Source organism: Ranitomeya variabilis, chromosome 8 (genome assembly GCF_051348905.1).
Source record: "Ranitomeya variabilis isolate aRanVar5 chromosome 8, aRanVar5.hap1, whole genome shotgun sequence".
Classification (NCBI taxonomy): domain Eukaryota; kingdom Metazoa; phylum Chordata; class Amphibia; order Anura; family Dendrobatidae; genus Ranitomeya; species Ranitomeya variabilis.
The window spans coordinates 5,861,171-5,883,287 of NC_135239.1; the positions used below are offsets into that span (position 1 = coordinate 5,861,171).

Below are 22,117 nucleotides of genomic sequence, written 5' to 3' on the forward strand. Positions count from 1 at the left end.
AGTAGGACATGAGGAGGATGGAGGAGCCTGGTGGGAGTAGGACATGAAGAGGCAGGAGGATGGAGGAGCCTGGCGGGAGTAGGACATGAGGAGGATGGAGGAGCCTGGCGGGAGTAGGACATGAGCAGGATGGAGGAGCCTGGCGGGAGTAGGACATGAGCAGGATGGAGGAGCCTGGCGGGAGTAGGACATGAGGAGGACGGAGGAGCCTGGCGGGAGTAGGACATGAGCAGGACGGAGGAGCCTGGCGGGAGTAGGACGGAGGAGCCTGGCGGGAGTAGGACATGAGTAGGATGGAGGAGCCTGGCGGGAGTAGTAAATGAGGACGGCGGAGCCTGGCGGGCGTAGGACATGAGGAGGCAGGAGGAGCCTGGCGGGAGTAGAACATGAGGAGGCAGGAGGATGGAGGAGCCTGGCAGGAGTAGGACATGAGGAGGATGGAGGAGCCTGGCGGGAGTAGGACATGAGGAGTATGGAGGAGCCTGGCGGGCGTAGGACATGAGGAGGCAGGAGGAGCCTGGTGGGAGTAGGACATGAGGACAGGGGAGCCTGGCGGGAGTAGGACATGAGGATGGAGGAGCCTGGCAGGAGTAGGACATGAGGAGGACAGGGGAGGCTGGTGGGAGTAGGACATGAGGAGGATGGAGGAGCCTGGTGGGAGTAGGACATGAAGAGGCAGGAGGATGGAGGAGCCTGGCGGGAGTAGGACATGAGGAGGATGGAGGAGCCTGGCGGGAGTAGGACATGAGCAGGACGGAGGAGCCTGGCGGGAGTAGGACATGAGTAGGATGGAGGAGCCTGGCGGGAGTAGTAAATGAGGACGGAGGAGCCTGGCGGGCGTAGGACATGAGGAGGCAGGAGGAGCCTGGCGGGAGTAGAACATGAGGAGGCAGGAGGATGGAGCCTGGCAGGAGTAGGACATGAGGAGGATGGAGGAGCCTGGCAGGAGTAGGACATGAGGAGTATGGAGGAGCCTGGCGGGAGTAGGACATGAGGAGGATGGAGGAGCCTGGCGGGAGTAGGACATGAGGAGTATGAAGGAGCCTGGCGGGAGTAGGACATGAGGAGGACGGAGGAGCCTGGCGGGAGTAGGACATGAGGAGTATGGAGGAGCCTGGCGGGAGTAGGACATGAGGAGTATGGAGGAGCCTGGCGGGAGTAGGACATGAGTATGGAGGAGCCTGGCAGAAGTAGGACATGAGGAGGAGAAAGGAGCCTGGCTGGAGGAGGACATGAGGATGGAGGAGCCTGGTGGGAGTAGGACATGAGGATGGAGGCATCGGGCTGGAGTAGGACAGAGGAGCCTGGTGGAAGCAGGACATGAAGAGGGAGGAGGATGTGAGAATGGAGGAGCCTGCTGGGAGGAGGACAGAGGAGCCTGGAGGGAGGATGACATGAGGAGGATAGAGGAGCTTGGCTGGAGGAGGATGGAGGAGCCTGGCAGAAGTAGGACATGAGGAGGAGAAAGGAGCCTGGCTGGAGGAGGACATGAGGATGGAGGAGCCTGGCGGCAGGATCACAGAGGAGCCAGGCGGGAGTAGGACATGAGGAGGGAAGAGGGCAGAGGAGCCTGGTGGGAGGAGTCTATGTGACGTGTGGATGTTGAGCCTGCAATTTTTGTATAATCGCTGGGATGTGATCACACCCCACCCACGTCACTGTTGCATTCGTTAATGCCCCGTTTTTCTGTTTGGCCCCAGCTTTTCATTTTGCTACTTTTGTACAGATGAGATTTGCTTTTGGGCTTGAGGCATCGGTTTCCTTCCCATGATTCATTGCTTATGGTCTTGAATTGAATTGAGGTAAGGCATTTACTGGCCCTGATGGGTTTTCTGAGCCCCCTCTGGGGGAGGCTGAGGGTCTCTTGTGCCGAGTTTACTTCCGTGCTGCACTTGGTCCGGTTACTCCAGATTAGAACGGCGTTTGAATTGATAAACTCACTCCAGTTATCTGTCCCTAATGAGTTGTCTGTCCCAGAATGCCTCACACTGCAGGCCTTTGTTCCCACTCTCAGAAGTCGGCCCACTAATGGGCATAAGCAGAAGACCCCCGCTCTGTGAAGTCCACGTCTGAGAGTCGAATTAGAAGACTTTTCAGCTTTCTGTGCCGCTATCCCACCGGCTCTGTGTTTTCTGAGCTGAAGTTTCATTGTTGAGATCAATCGTCTTCTGTTCCAGACGGAGGTAAAGGGTGTGAATAGAAAGAGGGGAGACCCTCACTCCTTGCAACTGAATTGTCCTCTCATCACTGCGCCGAACAACGCTGCTGGAATTGTCCGGTAAGAATTACAGAATGTTGGGGAAAATCGCTGTCAAACGTATGACGGCATTCTCTGTATGTGCCCCCTCGTCTGTGGACGACTCCTCTACCTGCGTCCCCTTATTTGTGTACGGCTCCTCTACCTGCGTCCCCTTATCTGTGGACAGTTTCTCTACCTGCGTCCCCTTATCTGTGGACGACTCCTCTACCTGCTTCCCCTCAGTTGTGGACGGCTCCTTTACCTGCGTCCCCATATCTGTGGACGGTTCCTCTACCTGCTTCCCCTCAGTTGTGGACGGCTCCTTTACCTGCGTCCCCTTATCTGTGGACGGCTCCTCTACCTGCGTCCCCCTTATCTGTGGACGCTTCCTCTACCTGCATCTGTGGACGGTTCCTCTACCTGCTTCACCTCAGTTGTGGACGGCTCCTTTACCTGCGTTCCCTTATCTGTGGATGGTTCCTCTACCTGCATCCCCTTATCTGTGGACGGCTCCTCTACCTGCGTCTCCTTATCTGTGGACGGTTCCTCTACCTGCTTCCCCTCAGTTGTGGACGGCTCCTTTACCTGCGTCCCCATATCTGTGGACGGTTCCTCTACCTGCTTCCCCTCAGTTGTGGACGGTTCCTCTACCTGCATCTGTGGACGGTTCCTCTACCTGCTTCACCTCAGTTGTGGACGGCTCCTTTACCTGCGTCCCCTTATCTGTGGACGACTCATCTACCTGCGTCCCCCTTATCTGTGGACGGCTCCTCTACCTGCTTCACCTCAGTTGTGGATGGCTCCTTTACCTGCGTTCCCTTATCTGTGGACGGTTCCTCTACCTGCGTCCCCTTATCTGTGGACGGCTCCTCTACCTGTGTCCCCTTATCTGTGGGCGGCTCCTCTACCTGCATCTCCTTATCTGTGGACGGTTCCTCTACCTGCTTCCCCTCAGTTGTGGACGGCTCCTTTACCTGCGTCCCCTTATCTGTGGACGACTCCTCTACCTGCGTCCCCCTTATCTGTGGACGGTTCCTCTACCTGCATCTGTGGACGGTTCCTCTACCTGCTTCACCTCAGTTGTGGACGGCTCCTTTACCTGCGTTCCCTTATCTGTGGACGGTTCCTCTACCTGCATCCCCTTATCTGTGGACGGCTCCTCTACCTGCGTCCCCTTATCTGTGGACGGGTCCTCTACCTGCGTCTCCTTATCTGTGGACGGCTCCTCTACCTGCGCTCCCCTCAGTTGTGGCAGCTCCTCTACCTGCTTCCCCTCAGTTGTGGATGGCTCCTTTACCTGCGTCCCCTTATCTGTGGATGGCTCCTCTACCTGCGTCTCCTTATCTGTGGACGGCTCCTCTACCTGCGTCCCCTTATCTGTGGACGGCTCCTCTACCTGCGTCCCCTTATCTGTGGACGACTCCTCTACCTGCGTCCCCTTATCTGTGGACGACTCCTCTACCTGCGTCCCCTTATCTGTGGCAGCTCCTCTACCTGCGTCCCCTTATCTGTTGATGGCTCCTCTACCTGCGTCCCCTTATCTGTGGCAGCTTCTCTACCTGCGTCTCCTTGTCTCTGGATGGCGCCTTTACCTGCGTCTCCTTATCTGTGGACGGCTCCTCTACCTGCGTCTCCTTATCTGTGGGCGGCTCCTCTACCTGCGTCTCCTTGTCTCTGGATGGCGCCTTTACCTGCGTCTCCTTATCTGTGGACGGCTCCTCTACCTGCGTCTCTTTATCTGTGGACGGCTCCTCTACCTGCGTCTCCTTATCTGTGGACGGCTCCTCTACCTGCGTCTCCTTATCTGTGGGCGGCTCCTCTACCTGTGTCTCCTTATCTGTGGGCGGCTCCTCTACCTGCGTCTCCTTATCTGTGGATGGCTCCTTTACCTGCGTCTCCTTATCTGTGGACGGCTCCTCTACCTGCGTCTTCTTATCTGTGGACGGCTCCTCTACCTGCGTCTCCTTATCTGTGGGCGGCTCCTCTACCTGCGTCTCCTTATCTGTGGACGGCTCCTTTACCTGCGTCCCCTTATCTGTGGACGGCTCCTCTACCTGCGTCTCCTTATCTGTGGACGGCTCCTTTACCTGCGTTCCCTTATCTGTGGACGGCTCCTCTACCTGCGTCTCCTTATCTGTGGACGGCTCCTTTACCTGCGTCCCCTTATCTGTGGACGGCTCCTCTACCTGCGTCTCCTTATCTGTGGACGGCTCCTCTACCTGCGTCTCCTTATCTGTGGACGGCTTCTCTACCTGCGTCCCCTTATCTGTGGACGGTTCCTCTACCTGCGTCCCCTTATCTGTGGACGGCTCCTCTACCTGCGTCCCCTTATCTGTGGACGGCTCCTCTACCTGCGTCTCCTTGTCTGTGGGCGGCTCCTCTACCTGCGTCTCCTTATCTGTGGACGGCTCCTCTACCTGCGTCTCCTTATCTGTGGACGGCTCCTCTACCTGCGTCTCCTTATCTGTGGACGGCTCCTCTACCTGCGTCTCCTTATCTGTGGGCGGCTCCTCTACCTGCGTCTCCTTGTCTGTGGGCGGCTCCTCTACCTGCGTCTCCTTGTCTGTGGGCGGCTCCTCTACCTGCGTCTCCTTGTCTGTGGGCGGCTCCTCTACCTGCGTCTCCTTGTCTGTGGGCGGCTCCTCTACCTGCGTCTCCTTATCTGTGGACGGCTCCTCTACCTGCGTCTCTTTATCTGTGGACGGCTCCTCTACCTGCGTCTCCTTATCTGTGGACGGCTCCTCTACCTGCGTCTCCTTATCTGTGGACGGCTCCTCTACCTGCGTCTCCTTATCTGTTGATGGCTCCTCTACCTGCGTCCCCTTATCTGTGGCAGCTTCTCTACCTGCGTCTCCTTGTCTCTGGATGGCGCCTTTACCTGCGTCTCCTTATCTGTGGACGGCTCCTCTACCTGCGTCTCCTTATCTGTGGGCGGCTCCTCTACCTGCGTCTCCTTGTCTCTGGATGGCGCCTTTACCTGCGTCTCCTTATCTGTGGACGGCTCCTCTACCTGCGTCTCTTTATCTGTGGACGGCTCCTCTACCTGCGTCTCCTTATCTGTGGACGGCTCCTCTACCTGCGTCTCCTTATCTGTGGGCGGCTCCTCTACCTGCGTCTCCTTATCTGTGGGCGGCTCCTCTACCTGCGTCTCCTTATCTGTGGACGGCTCCTTTACCTGCGTCCCCTTATCTGTGGACGGCTCCTCTACCTGCGTCTCCTTATCTGTGGACGGCTCCTTTACCTGCGTTCCCTTATCTGTGGACGGCTCCTCTACCTGCGTCTCCTTATCTGTGGACGGCTCCTTTACCTGCGTCCCCTTATCTGTGGACGGCTCCTCTACCTGCATCTCCTTATCTGTGGACGGCTCCTCTACCTGCGTCTCCTTATCTGTGGACGGCTTCTCTACCTGCGTCCCCTTATCTGTGGACGGTTCCTCTACCTGCGTCCCCTTATCTGTGGACGGCTCCTCTACCTGCGTCCCCTTATCTGTGGACGGCTCCTCTACCTGCGTCTCCTTGTCTGTGGACGGCTCCTTTACCTGCGTCCCCTTATCTGTGGACGGCTCCTCTACCTGCGTCTCCTTATCTGTGGACGGCTCCTCTACCTGCGTCTCCTTATCTGTGGACGGCTCCTCTACCTGCGTCCCCTTATCTGTGGACGGCTTCTCTACCTGCGTCCCCTTATCTGTGGACGGTTCCTCTACCTGCGTCCCCTTATCTGTGGACGGCTCCTCTACCTGCGTCCCCTTATCTGTGGACGGCTCCTCTACCTGCGTCTCCTTGTCTGTGGGCGGCTCCTCTACCTGCGTCTCCTTATCTGTGGACGGCTCCTCTACCTGCGTCTCCTTATCTGTGGACGGCTCCTCTACCTGCGTCTCCTTATCTGTGGACGGCTCCTCTACCTGCGTCTCCTTATCTGTGGGCGGCTCCTCAACCTGCGTCTCCTTATCTGTGGGCGGCTCCTCTACCTGCGTCTCCTTGTCTGTGGGCGGCTCCTCTACCTGCGTCTCCTTGTCTGTGGGCGGCTCCTCTACCTGCGTCTCCTTGTCTGTGGGCGGCTCCTCTACCTGCGTCTCCTTATCTGTGGACGGCTCCTCTACCTGCGTCTCCTTATCTGTGGACGGCTCCTCTACCTGCGTCTCCTTATCTGTGGACGGCTCCTCTACCTGCGTCTCCTTATCTGTGGACGGCTCCTCTACCTGCGTCTCCTTATCTGTGGGCGGCTCCTCTACCTGCGTCTCCTTGTCTGTGGGCGGCTCCTCTACCTGCGTCTCCTTGTCTGTGGGCGGCTCCTCTACCTGCGTCTCTTTATCTGTGGACGGCTCCTCTACCTGCGTCTCCTTATCTGTGGACGGTTCCTCTACCTGCGTCTCCTTATCTGTGGACGGCTCCTCTACCTGCGTCTCCTTATCTGTGGACGGCTCCTCTACCTGCGTCTCCTTATCTGTGGACGGCTCCTCTACCTGCGTCTCCTTATCTGTGGACGGCTCCTCTACCTGCGTCTCCTTATCTGTGGACGGCTCCTCTACCTGCGTCTCCTTATCTGTGGGCGGCTCCTCTACCTGCGTCTCCTTATCTGTGGACGGCTCCTCTACCTGCGTCTCCTTATCTGTGGACGGCTCCTCTACCTGCGTCTCCTTATCTGTGGGCGGCTCCTCTTCTCTGGATGTTGCCTCTATCATGTTAGCTTAGGTCCCCAGCAACAGGAGATCGCTTTGTCGTTAGCTGCTGGGCCCCATGAATTGGCCAAATTATATGAGAAGAATTTCCATTTTTTTCTTATTTTTTACAGCAGTAATGCTATCCCAATTTCATATTTTTCATGGTTACAGAGTTCAGCTTTATTTGTTGGTTATATAGAGATCGCTGCTCTTAGTATGTCGCTTCCAAACAGAAAACTGGTGTGAACAGGCGCAGTCAGTCTATTACTCCCTGTTATCAGCCATTACTGGGGGAGGAGACTACAATCTATTACTCCCTGTTATCAGCCATTACTGAGGGAGGTGACTGTAGGACAGGAGACTACAATCTATTACTCCCTGCTAGGAGCAGCACCTGTCTTGTGAGCTCCAGCACTTCCAGCAGGAGGCCCAGAGTCTGCCTCTCTTCTCCCCAGGGAGAGGCAGGCTTCCCGGGAGGCCGACATGGCTTCCCAGGCTTCTGTTCCCCGGTCTGTGCCGACGGGGGACAGAGAGCAGCAGCAGCAACCGGCCCAAGAGGGACTGAGGAGGTCGGGACGGGTGAAGAAAACCATACCCACCTACTCCAACCCTGAGACGGCTCATCGTCCGCTCAGAGAGGGAGACAGGGGCACCCCAGGCCCCAGGAAGGAGAGCCCAGGAACATCCTGGGGGGAGAAGAGCTCCAGCGTGTCCACGAGTACCTTCTCCTCCCGAGTGGTCGCCATGCTACGTGAGTACGAGGACGCCGGCAAAGCACTGACCAGGCTGAAGGAGGAGCTGCGGGAGGCTCGGATCCTGAATACCCGAGCCTCTAACAAGGAGAGACCCGCGACCTCCCAGAGGTTCAGAGCCCTCAGAGATGAGGTTGTCCGGTTAGTGCTCCTCCGGGAGGGGATTGAGAAAAGCGCAGGTCCCTTCCTGGAGAGGTTTAAGAACCAGCGGCGGTTCTCAGAAATGAAGGGGTTAAATACCCCAGGAGAGCCGCCAGCCGGCGTCCTAAGCGACGAGGAGGAGGACGACGACGTGGCTGTGACTGGAGTCCTACAAGCTGGAACCAGCCGGGAGAGTGAGCCGCAGAGCCGACAACAGGGAAGCGGCCTCCCGGCACGGCAGAGGACTCCGACAGCACAGGCTGGAGTGTCAGCGGAGGAAGAGGAGGAGGGCGGTCTGCTACAGGAGATCCGACAGCTGGAGTCTCCAGTGAACCTGGACCGCTTCTCCTTTGGTGAGGACGAGCCAGCAGAGGAAACCAAGAAGAGGAAGAAGAAGATGAAGGAGACCGCACGGGAGGTGGTGAGTTACAAATATGTACCTATGGCTGATGTTACACCTACCACCTCCTGTGTAAACCCCACCAAACCTAAAGGCACGGGCTCTGCAGTGGGTCCGGGGCATAGGCAAGGTGGGGAGAGGAGGAGGACGTCCGGCGGTGCTGCCGTCTGTGCAGGGAACAGTGCAGGGGGCGAGGCTGTGGAGGTACTCATGGCGCCGGACATAGGGGACCCCAAGGAGTTTCCCTCCCTGCCCTCTGCGGCTAAGCCGGTTATCACCGGGGCCGGGGAGGGTGAGGTGGGTGTCCACGCCGTTGCGAAAGGGGGACGGTGTGGGCAGACTCCATCCCTGCTCACTACGGCTGAGCCGGCCGACGCCGGGGCTGTGGGGAGCAGGTCCGAGGAACATGGTGCGGCGAAAGGGGGGCGCACTGTTGTGACAGGGGCGCAGTGCGCCTCAACAGAGAAGAGGCACGCAGCTGCGACAGGGGAGCAGCGTGTCCAAAAAGGACAGAAAAAGGATAAATCATCTGCAGGGAACACGAGGCACCCTGCTGCGACAGGGGGACAGAGTGCTCCAGCACCCCAGCATGACACCGGGACCCTGAAGTCTGTGGGTGCGGGGCAGGCGGCGCCCCCCAACAAGCAGCGGGCCCAAAATAATAAAGTACAAACTGCTGCAGTGGGGGGGCAAGGCGCTCCAAAGACACAACAAAGAGTCAGCACCAATCAAGGGAAAACGGGTGTGGTGCTGCACCCCTCCCCCGGTCCAGCAGGTGTGAGTGCAGAGAAGCCAGCAGACACAAGTGAGGAAGGAATGGATGTGACTGTGGCAGGTGCAGAGAACACTGGGACAAATGGTGGTGACAATACTGGTAATAAAGTGACGGGAAGTGGTGGCAGTGGTAAGGGGAATGAAAGGAGCTGTGCAGGAAATGATGGGAGTAGTAGTGGAGTGAATGGTGGGAGTAGTGATGTTGCAAATGATGGGAGTAGTGGTGGAGCGAATGAGGAGAGCATTACTGGTGTTGGTGGAGGGGAAGCAGGTAGTGGTCCCGCTGCCCCCCCAGCGGTGGCGGGGGCTTCGGCCCCAAGCTATTCAGCGGCTGTCACTGCTGGGGGTAGTAGTGCGCCCTTGTCTGGTGACCCTGAGGATGGTGACTTGCAACAGCGCTTCCTGGACGCCCTGAGGAGAGGGGAGAGTTCTATCAATGTAGAGGGGAGGGAGGTTGATCTGTCTTTCTGGATAGAGAGACACGGTCTTTCCGCCTTCCGAGATAGAGGGGCAGAGACTGGTCTCTGCCGACACCGGGGCAGAGGAGTGACCGTAGGAACGTGGCCCGTCTCCAGTGGGTAAGCAAGGATGCCTGTCCCGATCGGTCAAAGGTTGCTGAGCTCCTGCTGGGGATGGGCTTCGTGGCATATGACATCTTTGCCTTGATCCATCCCTATGGGACCTCCTACTTCGATGTCAGCTTCGTGAGACCGGAGGGCCTTGAGCTTTTCTGGTCTCGCCATGAGCTGGCTCGGGGTCGCCCCGAATGGCGGGGTTTCCACACTGTGGCAATATCCCGCCAGAATTCGGTCAGGAGGGTGACCGTTTTGACCAGTAACGAGTCACTTTCCTGTGTCGACATCTCCACCTGGGTTGGACGATACGGCGACATCGTCGGTATTCCCGAGAAGACCCTCGATGAGCATGGTATCTGGTCAGGAGCCTGGACCTTCATGGTGAAATTGAAGGTTTCAGGAAACACCGTTACCCATATCCCTTCCTCAACATTTTTGGGGAGGGACAGGATCTTGATTTTCTACCGGGGGCAGCCTAAGGTCTGTCACAGGTGCGGCAGCCCCACACACTTCAGTGCGCAGTGTACCACCCAGAAATGCGCACTGTGTGGGGACCTTGGTCATCTCGCTGCTACCTGTGGCAGGATTAGGTGTAACCTGTGTGGTGACCTCGGTCACCCGTTCAGTCGCTGTCCGCGTTCCTTTGCCAATGCGGTCTTGAAAGCGGCGAGTGTGGGACAGGCGAAAGCCGGGACTAATCTCGCCGGTGAAGGGACCAGCAGAGGCAGAGGAGGCAGGGAACCGGTGAGGAGCAGGCTGCCGCCATCCAATATCAGGCGGCAGCAGCAGCGCCATGGGAACAGGGGGCAGGGAGTAATGACCCTAAACTCTGACCCGGGTGCTTCACTTGCAGCTGAGGATCCTAAAGACAGCGAATTGAGCGAGGAAGTCAAGAGACTTGAAAGGGAGGAGCAAAAGGACGCCATGTCTGCCCAGGAACCTTCATCCGGTGACAGTCTGGATGAGGGAGAGGGGGAGTGGTCACAGCAAAAGAAAAAGGGTAACAGGAAAACAACTAAGGATAAGAGGGGGTCCGGGCCTCGAGCCTCCTCCTTGGAGTGCGACCCCTCTGACTCCGTAGCCCTGATCCGGGTGCCATTGGAAGGTCCAGCCGCCCCCCCTCTGGTGGATCTCTCTAACCGGTTCCGGGCCCTCCAGGACTCCCCTCCAGAGGGGGGCGATGGGGACCCGGGGCCGGAGGTTGCGGACAAGGTTGTTGGGGCTCAGGAGGTCGCTGGGTCTTCTTCTCAGGGGGCAAATACAAAGCCTTCCGGGGGGGGGGGGGGACTACCTCAGGACCACCAGACAAGGGCCAGAGTGTATGTAAGGAGAGAATGGATGAGTCAGTTTGTCTTAAGCGCACTAAAAACTCATCATTGTCAGAGGAAGAGGGTGAAACTGTTGGGGGTGGGAAGAAAAAGGCTATCTAATTCAATCAATCATGATGGCGGCACCCACCCCGTTGACGCTGGCAACCATTAATGTTGCCAGCATAAAGTCAGAAGCGGCAAGGTACACGGCCTTTCATTTTCTCGGCCAACTTGACGCCGACATTTTGTTTTTGCAGGAGACCAGGTTGACCGACCTATCAACCATGCATAAAGCAAGGCGGGAGTGGAGGCACGGGCCCTCCTACTGGTCTCTTGCGGCCGAGCCGTATAGCGGGGTGGCGGTCCTTTTTAAGACCGCAGCGGTTGAATGCAGACGATTGATCGAGTTAGAAATGGGGAGATGCTTGATCCTAGATGTCTCCATGGGGGGACAGGAGCTTCGGCTCATTAACATCTACGGTCCCCAGTCCAAGTGGGACCGCAAGTGTCTCTTCATGAAGATCAAACCTTTCTTATTTTCGAGTCGGCAGGTGGTCTTTGGAGGGGATTTCAACAATGTCACGAGACCCTGTGATAGAGGAGGTTCCGGAGACCGGCTGGCTTACGATTGCGTCGCGCTAAATAGAATAGTAAGTGAGGCACGCCTGGTGGATGTCCACATCCGGCACAACACAGGCCACGCGGGGTTCACCTTTTTTAGAGGTAGTCAGTGCAGGTCTAGGTTAGACAGGTTTTATTTGAAGGAGGAGGCCGTCTCCTCTCCGTTGTCGGTTGTGGAGGTGGAATTCTCCGATCACTGTTTGATTATGTTTTCTCTGAGCGTTACAGAGACTCCTCGGATGGGAAGAGGTTATTGGAAGCTGAATTCGTCACTCCTTGAGGAAGAAGCTGTAAGACGGTCCTTTGAGGAATTTCTTCAGAGCCAGGTACCGCTGCTGGGCCTAAGTAACACTAAGTCTGAGTGGTGGGAGATGTTCAAACATCGGGTGGCGAGATTCTTCCGGCAACTCTCGAACCTCAGAAGCCTGAACAGGGATCGCCTGTATCAGAGCCTGAGGAGGAGACTCGAGCATCTTGTCTCGACTGGGGGTAGCCGCGAGGCGATCTCCAGTGTGAAATCCTTGCTAATGAGGTGTCAGTACGATAGGCACGCGTCTTTGGTTTTTGAGAGGGACTACGGGAAGTACTACTCGCCCGACCCCTACAGAAGCTGCAAGATGTCAGTGAGTAGTAAGATAGTGACGGGGCTGATGGACGGTACGGGATCCCTGAGAAGGTCCAGATCAGGGATCTTGGAGGTCGTCAGTTCATACTACTCGCACCTCTTGGGAAGGAAGGAACTGGATCGTGACAGGATGTCGGCTTTCCTGGCTGAAGCTGTTCCTGAGCCAGGGGCTGACCTCTCGCTGGGCGGTTTGGCAGAAGCGATCAAAGAAGAGGAAGTGAGACTGGCGATCGATGGGCTCCGGCCCAAAAAATCGCCAGGTCCGGATGGCTTAACATCCGAGTTCTTTAAGACCTTTAGGGACTCCTTGGTCCCCCTCTTGACTCAGGTGTTTAATGAGTGTCTCTCCTCGGGCACTCTGCCGAGATCATTAAGGAGGTCGGCTCTGATCATTTTGTCAAAGGGTAAGGATCCGTCACGCATTGAGAATTGGCGTCCCATATCACTTCTCAATGTGGACAGGAAGGTTTTGGCTAAGATACTCTTCAACAGGCTGGTGAAGTTTGCACCGCGGCTCCTTTCGGAGGCCCAGCACTGTTGCGTTCCTGGCCGTAGCACTTTCAGTGCTGTTCTGGGTGTCCGAGAGGCCGTGGAGCAAGGCAGGGCGGGCCTTTGGAAGGGGTTCTTGCTGTCCCTGGATCAGGCAAAAGCCTTTGATCGGGTTGACCACGAGTACCTCTGGTCCACTCTTTTGAGGTATGGTCTGCCTGGAGGGTTTGTGGACTGGCCTAAGACCTTGTACGCAGGGGCTGAGACTTTCCCTCTGGTAAACGGGTGGATTGGACAACCTTTCGGGGTAGGATCCGGTGTCCGCCAGGGCTGCCCTCTTAGCCCTTTGCTTTACGCGTTTGCGATCGATCCCTTCCTCAGAAGGGTTGATTGTGGACCGTTGGCGGGGGTGAGGATGGGCGGGGTGGCGCCGGAGGCTATCCTGAGGGTAGTGGCCTACGCGGATGATGTCACCGTCTTTGTTTCTTCGCAAGAGGAGGCGATGGTGGTTATGTCAGAAGTGGAGAGCTACTCGGAGGCATCTGGGTCCAAGGTCAACCAGGACAAGTGTGAGAGTCTCTGGCTGGGAGGCGGGGATCCCGCGTTTGATCTTCCGGACACCCTCCCCGAACCCCAAGAACATGCCAAAGTCCTAGGCATCGAATTTGGCCAGGGTGATTACCCCACGAAAAACTGGGAAGGCAGAATCAAAGGTGTCGCCCAAAGAGTGGACCAATGGAAGGGTTGGTCTTTGACCCTGAGGGAAAGGGTTGACCTGTGCAAAGCTTTCCTGCTCCCCTTGTTAATCTACCTGGGCAGCGTCTGTGTCTTACCAGAGCCTCTCTGGACACGGGTCTACAGTCTGTTCTTCCAGATGTTATGGGGGAATAGACTGAACCTAGTCAAACGGGAGGTCACTTACCGCACGAGGAGACTAGGGGGGTTGAATATGGTGAACCCCGTGGTGTTCCTAGTGAACACTTTTTTGAAAGTTAACGTGGCAAACCTCTGGAAAGAGAGGGCTCCTCCGTGGGTATTCTCCTGCAAGGGATGGTTTCAGCCTTTCTTCCAGGAATGGGAGACAGGGGGAAGATTGAAGGATCTCCGCACACCGCACGGGCATCTCCCGGCTTATGTTACCCCGGTTCTGAAAATGATGCGCCGGTGGGGTCTGGGAATGTGGGAAGTGAGGTCCCTCCCGAGGAAACTCCTCGACGTGCGGGTCTTGCTTTCGCATTTTCAGAAACCATTGGTCCTCAAGGACTGCCCAAGTCGGGATCTAGAGGTTGGGTTAAGTTTGCTAAATTCTAGCAGGATCCCCAAGAAGTATTGGGACTTGACTTGGCGTTGCTTCCAAGGTAAGTTGTATGTGAAGGACAATTTGAAGTACAGGAGCTCCGAGGACAGGAATTGTCCCCGTGAGGCTTGTGCTACCATGCTGGAAAGCATGGAGCACTTCCTGCTTCATTGTCCTTTTAATACAGAGGTGTACAGCAGGGTGGGCGCTTCCATTGGTTGGCCGCGGCTGGCCACTCTGTCCTATGCCGAGTGGGCCTATGGAGCGTTCAGAGACCTCGGGAGAAGGGACCGAGCCACTTTATTCTTAGTCAGCGCAGTGGTTAGGTACTTCACGTGGAACGCACGAGTTTTAGTTTCGACGCAGAGTAAAATCCTCCGTGTAGATGAAGTTTGTAGCAGCATCCTAGGTGCCCTGGTGAAGGTGCGTTCTCTGGAGTGCGAAAGACTGGGTGCCCGGAGGGCGGCCCATCTCTGGAGGGGTTTCTCCTTCGGGGTGCCTTAGTCCGTTAGCGCTCCTATATCCTGGTGGTGGGCTGATACCTTTACACCCTAGATTTTTGTTTTGTATTTTTGTTCCCTGAATAGAAGGTTTGCAGGCATCGAACTTGAGCCTTGGGTGGTGAGTATGTAGGTTGTGTTCTGTGAAGTTGGTTTATGTATATATTGTATATATTGTATATAGTGTGTATAATAGAGGGTCTTAGTTAGGTTGGGTGGGGGGATTGGGGGGTTTCAACGGCGGTGATAAGAGACTGATCTGGCCTGGCCCCGCCTGGGGAAAAACTTTGGGGCCTGATCCTAGCTCGGATAATTCCTGAACTTTGTGGCCAGAGCTGGATCAGGGGTGGCGGGATAGTTAGTGTAGGTGTGTGTTTATAAGTATATTAAAAAAATAAATTAAAAAATAAATAAATAAATAATAATAAAAAAAAATAAATAAATAAATAATAATAAAAAAAAAAAAATAATAATAATTTTGTACAGTGTATTGTATTTAGGTTTGTTGTAGGGTGTATGTGGCGGTGCAAGCGGGTGGCTGTAAGGTAAGGCAGTGGGACCAGTAGGGTTTTGTTGTGTTTGCAGCGTTGTATAAATCTGTATATAATGTGTTTATAGTGTATATATTGTTTATATTGTATATAGGACGGTGTGAATGTAGTTGGGGTTGTATATAGTAGTATGAATGAAGCTGGGCCGGGGGTCTTGTATGATTTTATACTATTTATTATTTATAATTTTTACAGCGGTATTAATGTAGTTATGAGTATTTGGTTTGTTATCTTTTGTTTTTGTTTTCTTATTTTATTGGATTTTTTTTCTTCCTTGTCCCTGATTAGTAGGTTTCTTTTTTTGTCGTTTGTTGCCGTCTGATTGGAGCTTTGTTCTTATGTTTTGTTCTGTTGTGTTTTATTTGTAATGTATCATAGTTAGTGTCATGTGAAAGTATTTTTATTTAATAAAAGACCTACAATCTATTACTCCCTGTTATCAGCCATTACTGGGGGAGGAGACTGTAGGACAGGACACCACAATCTATTACTCCCTGTTATCAGCCATTACTGGGGGAGGAGACTGTAGGACAGGACACCACAATCTATTACTCCCTGTTATCAGCCATTACTGGGGGAGGTGACTGTAGGACAGGACACCACAATCTATTACTCCCTGTTATCAGCCATTACTGGGGGAGGAGACTGTAGGACAGGAGCCTACAATCTATTACTCCCTGTTATCAGCCATTACTGGGGGAGGAGACTGTAGGACAGGACACCACAATCTATTACTCCCTGTTATCAGCCATTACTGGGGGAGGAGACTGTAGGACAGGACACCACAATCTATTACTCCCTGTTATCAGCCATTACTGGGGGAGGAGACTGTAGGACAGGACACCACAATCTATTACTCCCTGTTATCAGCCATTACTCTTTCGATGAGATGTACATGGAAATCCCAGTTCAGTCCTGAATTGTCCTGTGATATCAGTTTTTTTGTTTCTCCGTCACTTCTTTGCTTTGGTCTTTACAGCTGTTCTCACATTCTGTTCATGCACCAGGAGGTGCAGGATGAGCATATCTGTAGGTTCCAGGACTCTGTGATTAATGCGGTTGGGATTTCGCCAGGATCTTGTTTTAGCCCTGAGTTATAAGGGAGTGGGGTCTTCACTCCTGCAGCCGATCTTTTATCCATCATGTTGCCCCCCCGTGTCATGTGTCCGGGGCGGACGACGTCGGGTTTGTACATTCTGATAAGTTTTCTTCTGTTTTTCTCCTTTGTGTTCACAGCGGAAGAGGAGAGAATCGGCCTCGAGTTCCTCGTCCGTGAAGAAGATGAAGAAGCCTTGAGGGTCTTGGCGCAGGGACCAGTGAACGTTTGGGTCGGCTCCAGCGTCTGTGCGGCTGCCGGGAGATGATGACATTTTGCATCCAGAGATTTTAGTTCATGTAAATATTTATGTTTGTGATTAGATAATGAGACGGAGCAGGCGCGATTCCTGCAGTGCCGACACCACTGTGCGTGGGACAGATTGGGGAAGTCTGTGCCCCCTCTATACTCGGTGTCCACTGTCTGCTGGAGCAAAAACTTCTCAGACTGTGCGAACTTTCAATTCCCCCCAGCAGACTCTTGTCAGGTTCACGCGGTGTATGATACGGATTTCCATCCAGAAATGAAAATGCAAAACGGTGGTTTGACTGTTGCATCATGGGAGATTAATAAAATAACCTGACACCTGCATTATTTCTGGTAGAGAAATATTTACTGCGAAATCTCAAAGCTCTCATGTCCGAAATGAGAACCCCTACTTCCCACCAGCAAATGGACAGACTCAGCCTCTAGAGTAAATATCCATCACCGGAGATCAGCGGTGACATCACTGAGAATGCCTCCTATCCATCACCAGAGATCAGCGGTGACATCACTGAGAATGTCTCCTATCCATCACCAGAGATCAGCGGTGACATCACTGAGAATGTCTCCTATCCATCACCAGAGATCAGAGGTGACATCACTGAGAATGTCTCTTATCCATCACCAGAGATCAGAGGTGACATCACTGAGAATGTCTCCTATCCATCACCAGAGATCAGAGGTGACATCACTGAGAATGTCTCTTATCCATCACCAGAGATCAGAGGTGACATCACTGAGAATGTCTCCTATCTATCACCAGAGATCAGCGGTGACATCACTGAGAATGCCTCCTATCCATCACTAGAGATCAGCGGTGACATCACTGAGAATGCCTCCTATCCATCACCAGAGATCAGAGGTGACATCACTGAGAATGCCTCCTATCCATCACCAGAGATCAGCGGTGATATCACTGAGAATACCTCCTATCCATCACCAGAGATCAGAGGTGACATCACTGAGAATGCCTCCTATCCATCACCAGAGATCAGCGGTGACATCACTGAGAATGCCTCCTATCCATCACCAGAGATCAGAGGTGACATCACTGAGAATGTCTCTTATCCATCACCAGAGATCAGAGGTGACATCACTGAGAATGTCTCCTATCCATCACCAGAGATCAGAGGTGACATCACTGAGAATGCCTCCTATCCATCACCAGAGATCAGCGGTGATATCACTGAGAATGCCTCCAATCCATCACCAGAGATCAGCGGTGACATCACTGAGAATGCCTCCTATCCATCACCAGAGATCAGCGGTGACATCACTAAGAATGTCTCCTATCCATCACTAGAGATCAGAGGTGACATCACTGAGAATGCCTCCTATCCATCACCAGAGATCAGCGGTGACATCACTGAGAATGCCTCCTATCCGTCACCAGAGATCAGCGGTGACATCACTGAGAATGTCTCCTATCCATCACCAGAGATCAGCGGTGACATCACTGAGAATGTCTCCTATCCATCACCAGAGATCAGCGGTGACATCACTGAGAATGCCTCCTATCCATCACCAGAGATCAGAGGTGACATCACTGAGAATGCCTCCAATCCATCACCAGAGATCAGCGGTGACATCACTGAGAATGTCTCCTATCCATCACCAGAGATCAGCGGTGACATCACTGAGAATGTCTCCTATCCATCACCGGAGATCAGAGGTGACATCACTGAGAATGTCTCCTATCCATCACCGGAGATCAGAGGTGACATCACTGAGAATGTCTCCTATCCATCACCGGAGATCAGCGGTGACATCACTGAGAATGCCTCCTATCCATCACTAGAGATCAGAGGTGACATCACTGAGAATGCCTCCTATCCATCACCAGAGATCAGCGGTGACATCTGTCATGATCTCTGCAGGCAGAGATCATAGCAAGCCTATAGAGGGACAAGCTCTCGGAAGATGGAACTATACTGACCATGAACTAAGCCTGCCGCGCAACTAGAAATAGCCAGGTAGCATTTCCTATTTATAGCTAGATGCCCAGCTCTGGCCTAAGACCTAAATAGCTAGCAGAGGGAAATATAAGACCTGGCTCACCTCTAGAGAAATATTCCAAAGAAGACAGTAGCCCCCCACATATAATGACGGTGAGTTCAGATGAAACAACAAACGCAGCAGGAAAATAGTCTTAGCAAATTTGAGGTCCGCTTACTAGATAGCAGAAGACAGATAGTATACTTTCATGGTCAGCAGAAAAACACTAACAAAACACCATCCAGAGATTACCTTAAACTCTGGCATTAACTCATAACGCCAGAGTAGCAATCCCTGATCAACGAGAGCTTTCCAGACACAGTAACAAAACTTCAGCTGTGAACTGGAACAAATAGGCAAAATGAAACATGGACAAAAGTCCAACTTATCTAGTAGTTGTCTAGAAGCAGGAACAAGCACTGAGAGGCATCAGATAACATTGTTGACCGGCAAGAAACCACCAGAGAAATGAGCTTAAATAGCGACACCCACTACTGATGGAACCAGGTGAAACAGGAAAGAGGATGACAAATCCAATTCCACAAGCGGCCACCGGGGGAGCCCAGAATCCAAATTCACAACAGTACCCCCCCCTCAAGGAGGGGGCACCGAACCCTCACCAGATCCACCAGGGCGACCAGGATGAACCCTATGGAAGGCACGAACAAGATCAGAAGCATGAACATCAGATGCATTGACCCAAGAATTATCCTCCTGGCCGTAACCCTTCCAGTTGACCAGATACTGGAGTCTCCGTCTGGAAACACGAGAGTCCAAAATTTTCTCCACAACGTACTCCAACTCACCCTCAACCAACACCGGAGCAGGAGGCTCAACTGAAGGTACAACAGGTACCTTATACCTGCGCAATAACGACCGATGAAAAACGTTATGAATGGAAAAGGACGCAGGGAGGTCCAAACGGAAAGAAACAGGATTAAGAATCTCCAATATTCTATAAGGGCCGATGAACCGAGGTTTAAACTTAGGGGAAGAGACCCTCATAGGGACAAAACGAGAAGACAACCACACCAAATCTCCAACACAAAGCCGAGAACCAACACGACGATGACGGTTGGCAAAACGCTGAGTCTTCTCCTGGGACAACTTCAAATTGTCCATAACCTGCCCCCAGATGTGATGCAATCTCTCCACCACCGCATCCACTCCAGGGCAATCCGAGGATTCCACCTGACCGGAGGAAAATCGAGGGTGAAACCCCGAATTACAGAAAAACGGGGACACCAAGGTGGAAGAGCTGGCCCGATTATTGAGGGCGAACTCTGCCAATGGCAAAAAAGCAACCCAATCATCCTGGTCAGCAGAGACAAAACACCTCAGATATGTCTCCAGGGTCTGATTAGTCCGCTCGGTCTGGCCATTAGTCTGAGGGTGAAAAGCAGATGAAAAAGACAAATCTATGCCCATCCTAGCACAGAATGCCCGCCAAAATCTAGACACAAATTGGGTACCTCTGTCAGAAACAATATTCTCAGGAATACCGTGCAATCGGACAACATTCTGAAAAAACAGAGGAACCAACTCAGAAGAAGAAGGCAACTTGGGCAGAGGAACCAAATGGACCATTTTAGAGAAACGGTCACAGACCACCCAGATGACAGACATCTTCTGGGAAACAGGCAGATCTGAAATAAAATCCATCGAGATGTGTGTCCAAGGCCTCTTAGGAATAGGCAAGGGCAACAGCAGTCCGCTAGCCCGAGAACTACAAGACTTGGCCCGAGCACAAATGTCACATGACTGCACAAAGACTCGCACATCTCGTGACAGGGAAGGCCACCAGAAGGATCTTGCCACCAAATCCCTGGTACCAAAAATTCCGGGATGACCTGCCAATGCAGAAGAATGTACCTCAGAGATGACTCTACTGGTCCAATCATCCGGAACAAACAGTCTATCAGGCGGACAACGATCCGGTCTATCCGCCTGAAACTCTTGCAAGGACCGCCGCAGATCAGGAGAAACGGCCGACAAAATTACTCCCTCCCTAAGGATACCTGTGGGTTCAGAATTACCAGGAGAGTCCGGGTCAAAACTCCTAGAAAGGGCATCTGCCTTAACATTCTTAGAACCCGGTAGGTATGACACCACAAAATTAAAGCGAGAAAAAAATAAAGACCAGCGCGCCTGTCTAGGATTCAGGCGCCTGGCAGTCTCAAGATAAATCAAATTTTTGTGGTCAGTCAATACCACCACCTGATGCTTAGCCCCCTCTAGCCAATGGCGCCACTCCTCAAACGCCCACTTCATGGCCAAAAGCTCCCGATTCCCAACATCATAATTCCGCTCTGCGGGCGAAAATTTGCGAGAAAAGAAGGCACAAGGCCTAATGACGGAGCAGTCGGAACCTTTCTGCGACAACACTGCCCCAGCTCCGATCTCCGAAGCGTCAACCTCAACCTGAAAAGGCAGATTCACATCAGGCTGACGCAACACAGGGGCAGAGGCAAAACGGTGCTTAAGCTCCTGAAAGGCCTCTACAGCATGAGGGGACCAATTAGCAACATCAGCGCCTTGTCTGGTCAAATCAGTCAGTGGTTTAACGACATCCGAAAAACCAGCAATAAATCGGCGGTAAAAGTTGGCAAAGCCCAAAAATCTCTGAAGACCCTTAAGAGAGGAGGGCTGAGTCCAGTCACAAATAGCTTGCACCTTGACGGGATCCATCTCAATGGAAGAGGGAGAAAAAATATACCCCAAAAAGGAAATTTTCTGGACCCCAAAAACGCACTTAGACCCCTTCACACACAAAGAATTAGACCGCAGAACCCGAAAAACTCTCCTGACCTGCTGGACATGAGAGTCCCAGTCATCAGAAAAAATCAGAATATCATCCAGATATATTATCATAAATTTATCCAGAAAATCGCGGAAAATATCATGCATAAAAGACTGGAAAACTGAAGGGGCATTAGAAAGACCAAAAGGCATGACCAAATACTCAAAGTGGCCCTCGGGCGTATTAAATGCGGTCTTCCACTCATCCCCCTGCCTGATCCGCACCAAATTATACGCCCCACGAAGATCAATTTTAGAGAACCACTTAGCACCCTCTATACGAGCAAACAAATCAGTAAGCAATGGCAATGGGTATTGATACTTAACAGTGATCTTATTCAGAAGCCGATAATCAATACATGGTCTCAAAGAGCCGTCCTTTTTTGAGACAAAGAAAAACCCAGCTCCCAAGGGAGAAGAAGATGGACGAATATGTCCCTTTTCCAAAGACTCCTTTATATATTCCCGCATAGCAGCATGTTCCGGCACAGACAGATTAAACAAACGACCCTTTGGATATTTGCAACCCGGTATCAAATCTATGGCACAATCGCACTCACGGTGCGGAGGTAACGACCCAAGCTTGGGTTCGTCAAAGACGTCTTGATAATCAGAGAGGAACTCAGGGACTTCAGAGGGAATGGACGACGAAATAGAAACCAAAGGTAAGTCCCCATGAATACCCTTACATCCCCAGCTCAACACAGACATTGCTCTCCAGTCCAAGACTGGGTTGTGAGACTGCAACCATGGCAATCCCAGTACCAAATCGTCATGTAAATTATACAGCACCAGGAAACGAATAATCTCCTGGTGATCCGGATTGATACGCATGGTTACTTGTGTCCAGTATTGTGGTTTATTATTAGCCAATGGGGTGGAGTCAATCCCCTTCAGAGGAATAAGAGTCTCCAAAGGCTCTAAATCAAAACCACAACGATTGGCAAAGGACCAATCCATAAGACTCAGAGCGGCGCCAGAGTCAACATAGGCGTCCGTGGCAATGGATGACAAAGAGCAAATCAGGGT

At 53.0% G+C, this 22,117-nt stretch overlaps 1 protein-coding gene across 1 annotated transcript in view; it reads left to right on the plus strand.

Annotated features, from left to right (window-relative positions):
- DMAP1 (DNA methyltransferase 1 associated protein 1) overlaps positions 1 to 16,621 on the plus strand; it is a 93,474-nt gene extending 76,853 nt beyond the window's left edge. Inside the window, exon 10 of the mRNA XM_077276152.1 lies at positions 16,171 to 16,621. Coding sequence (XP_077132267.1) covers positions 16,171 to 16,230 — 60 coding nt within the window. The 3' untranslated portion in view covers positions 16,231 to 16,621. The remainder of the gene's footprint in view (positions 1 to 16,170) is intronic.
- The last annotated feature ends 5,496 nt before the right edge of the window (positions 16,622 to 22,117 follow it).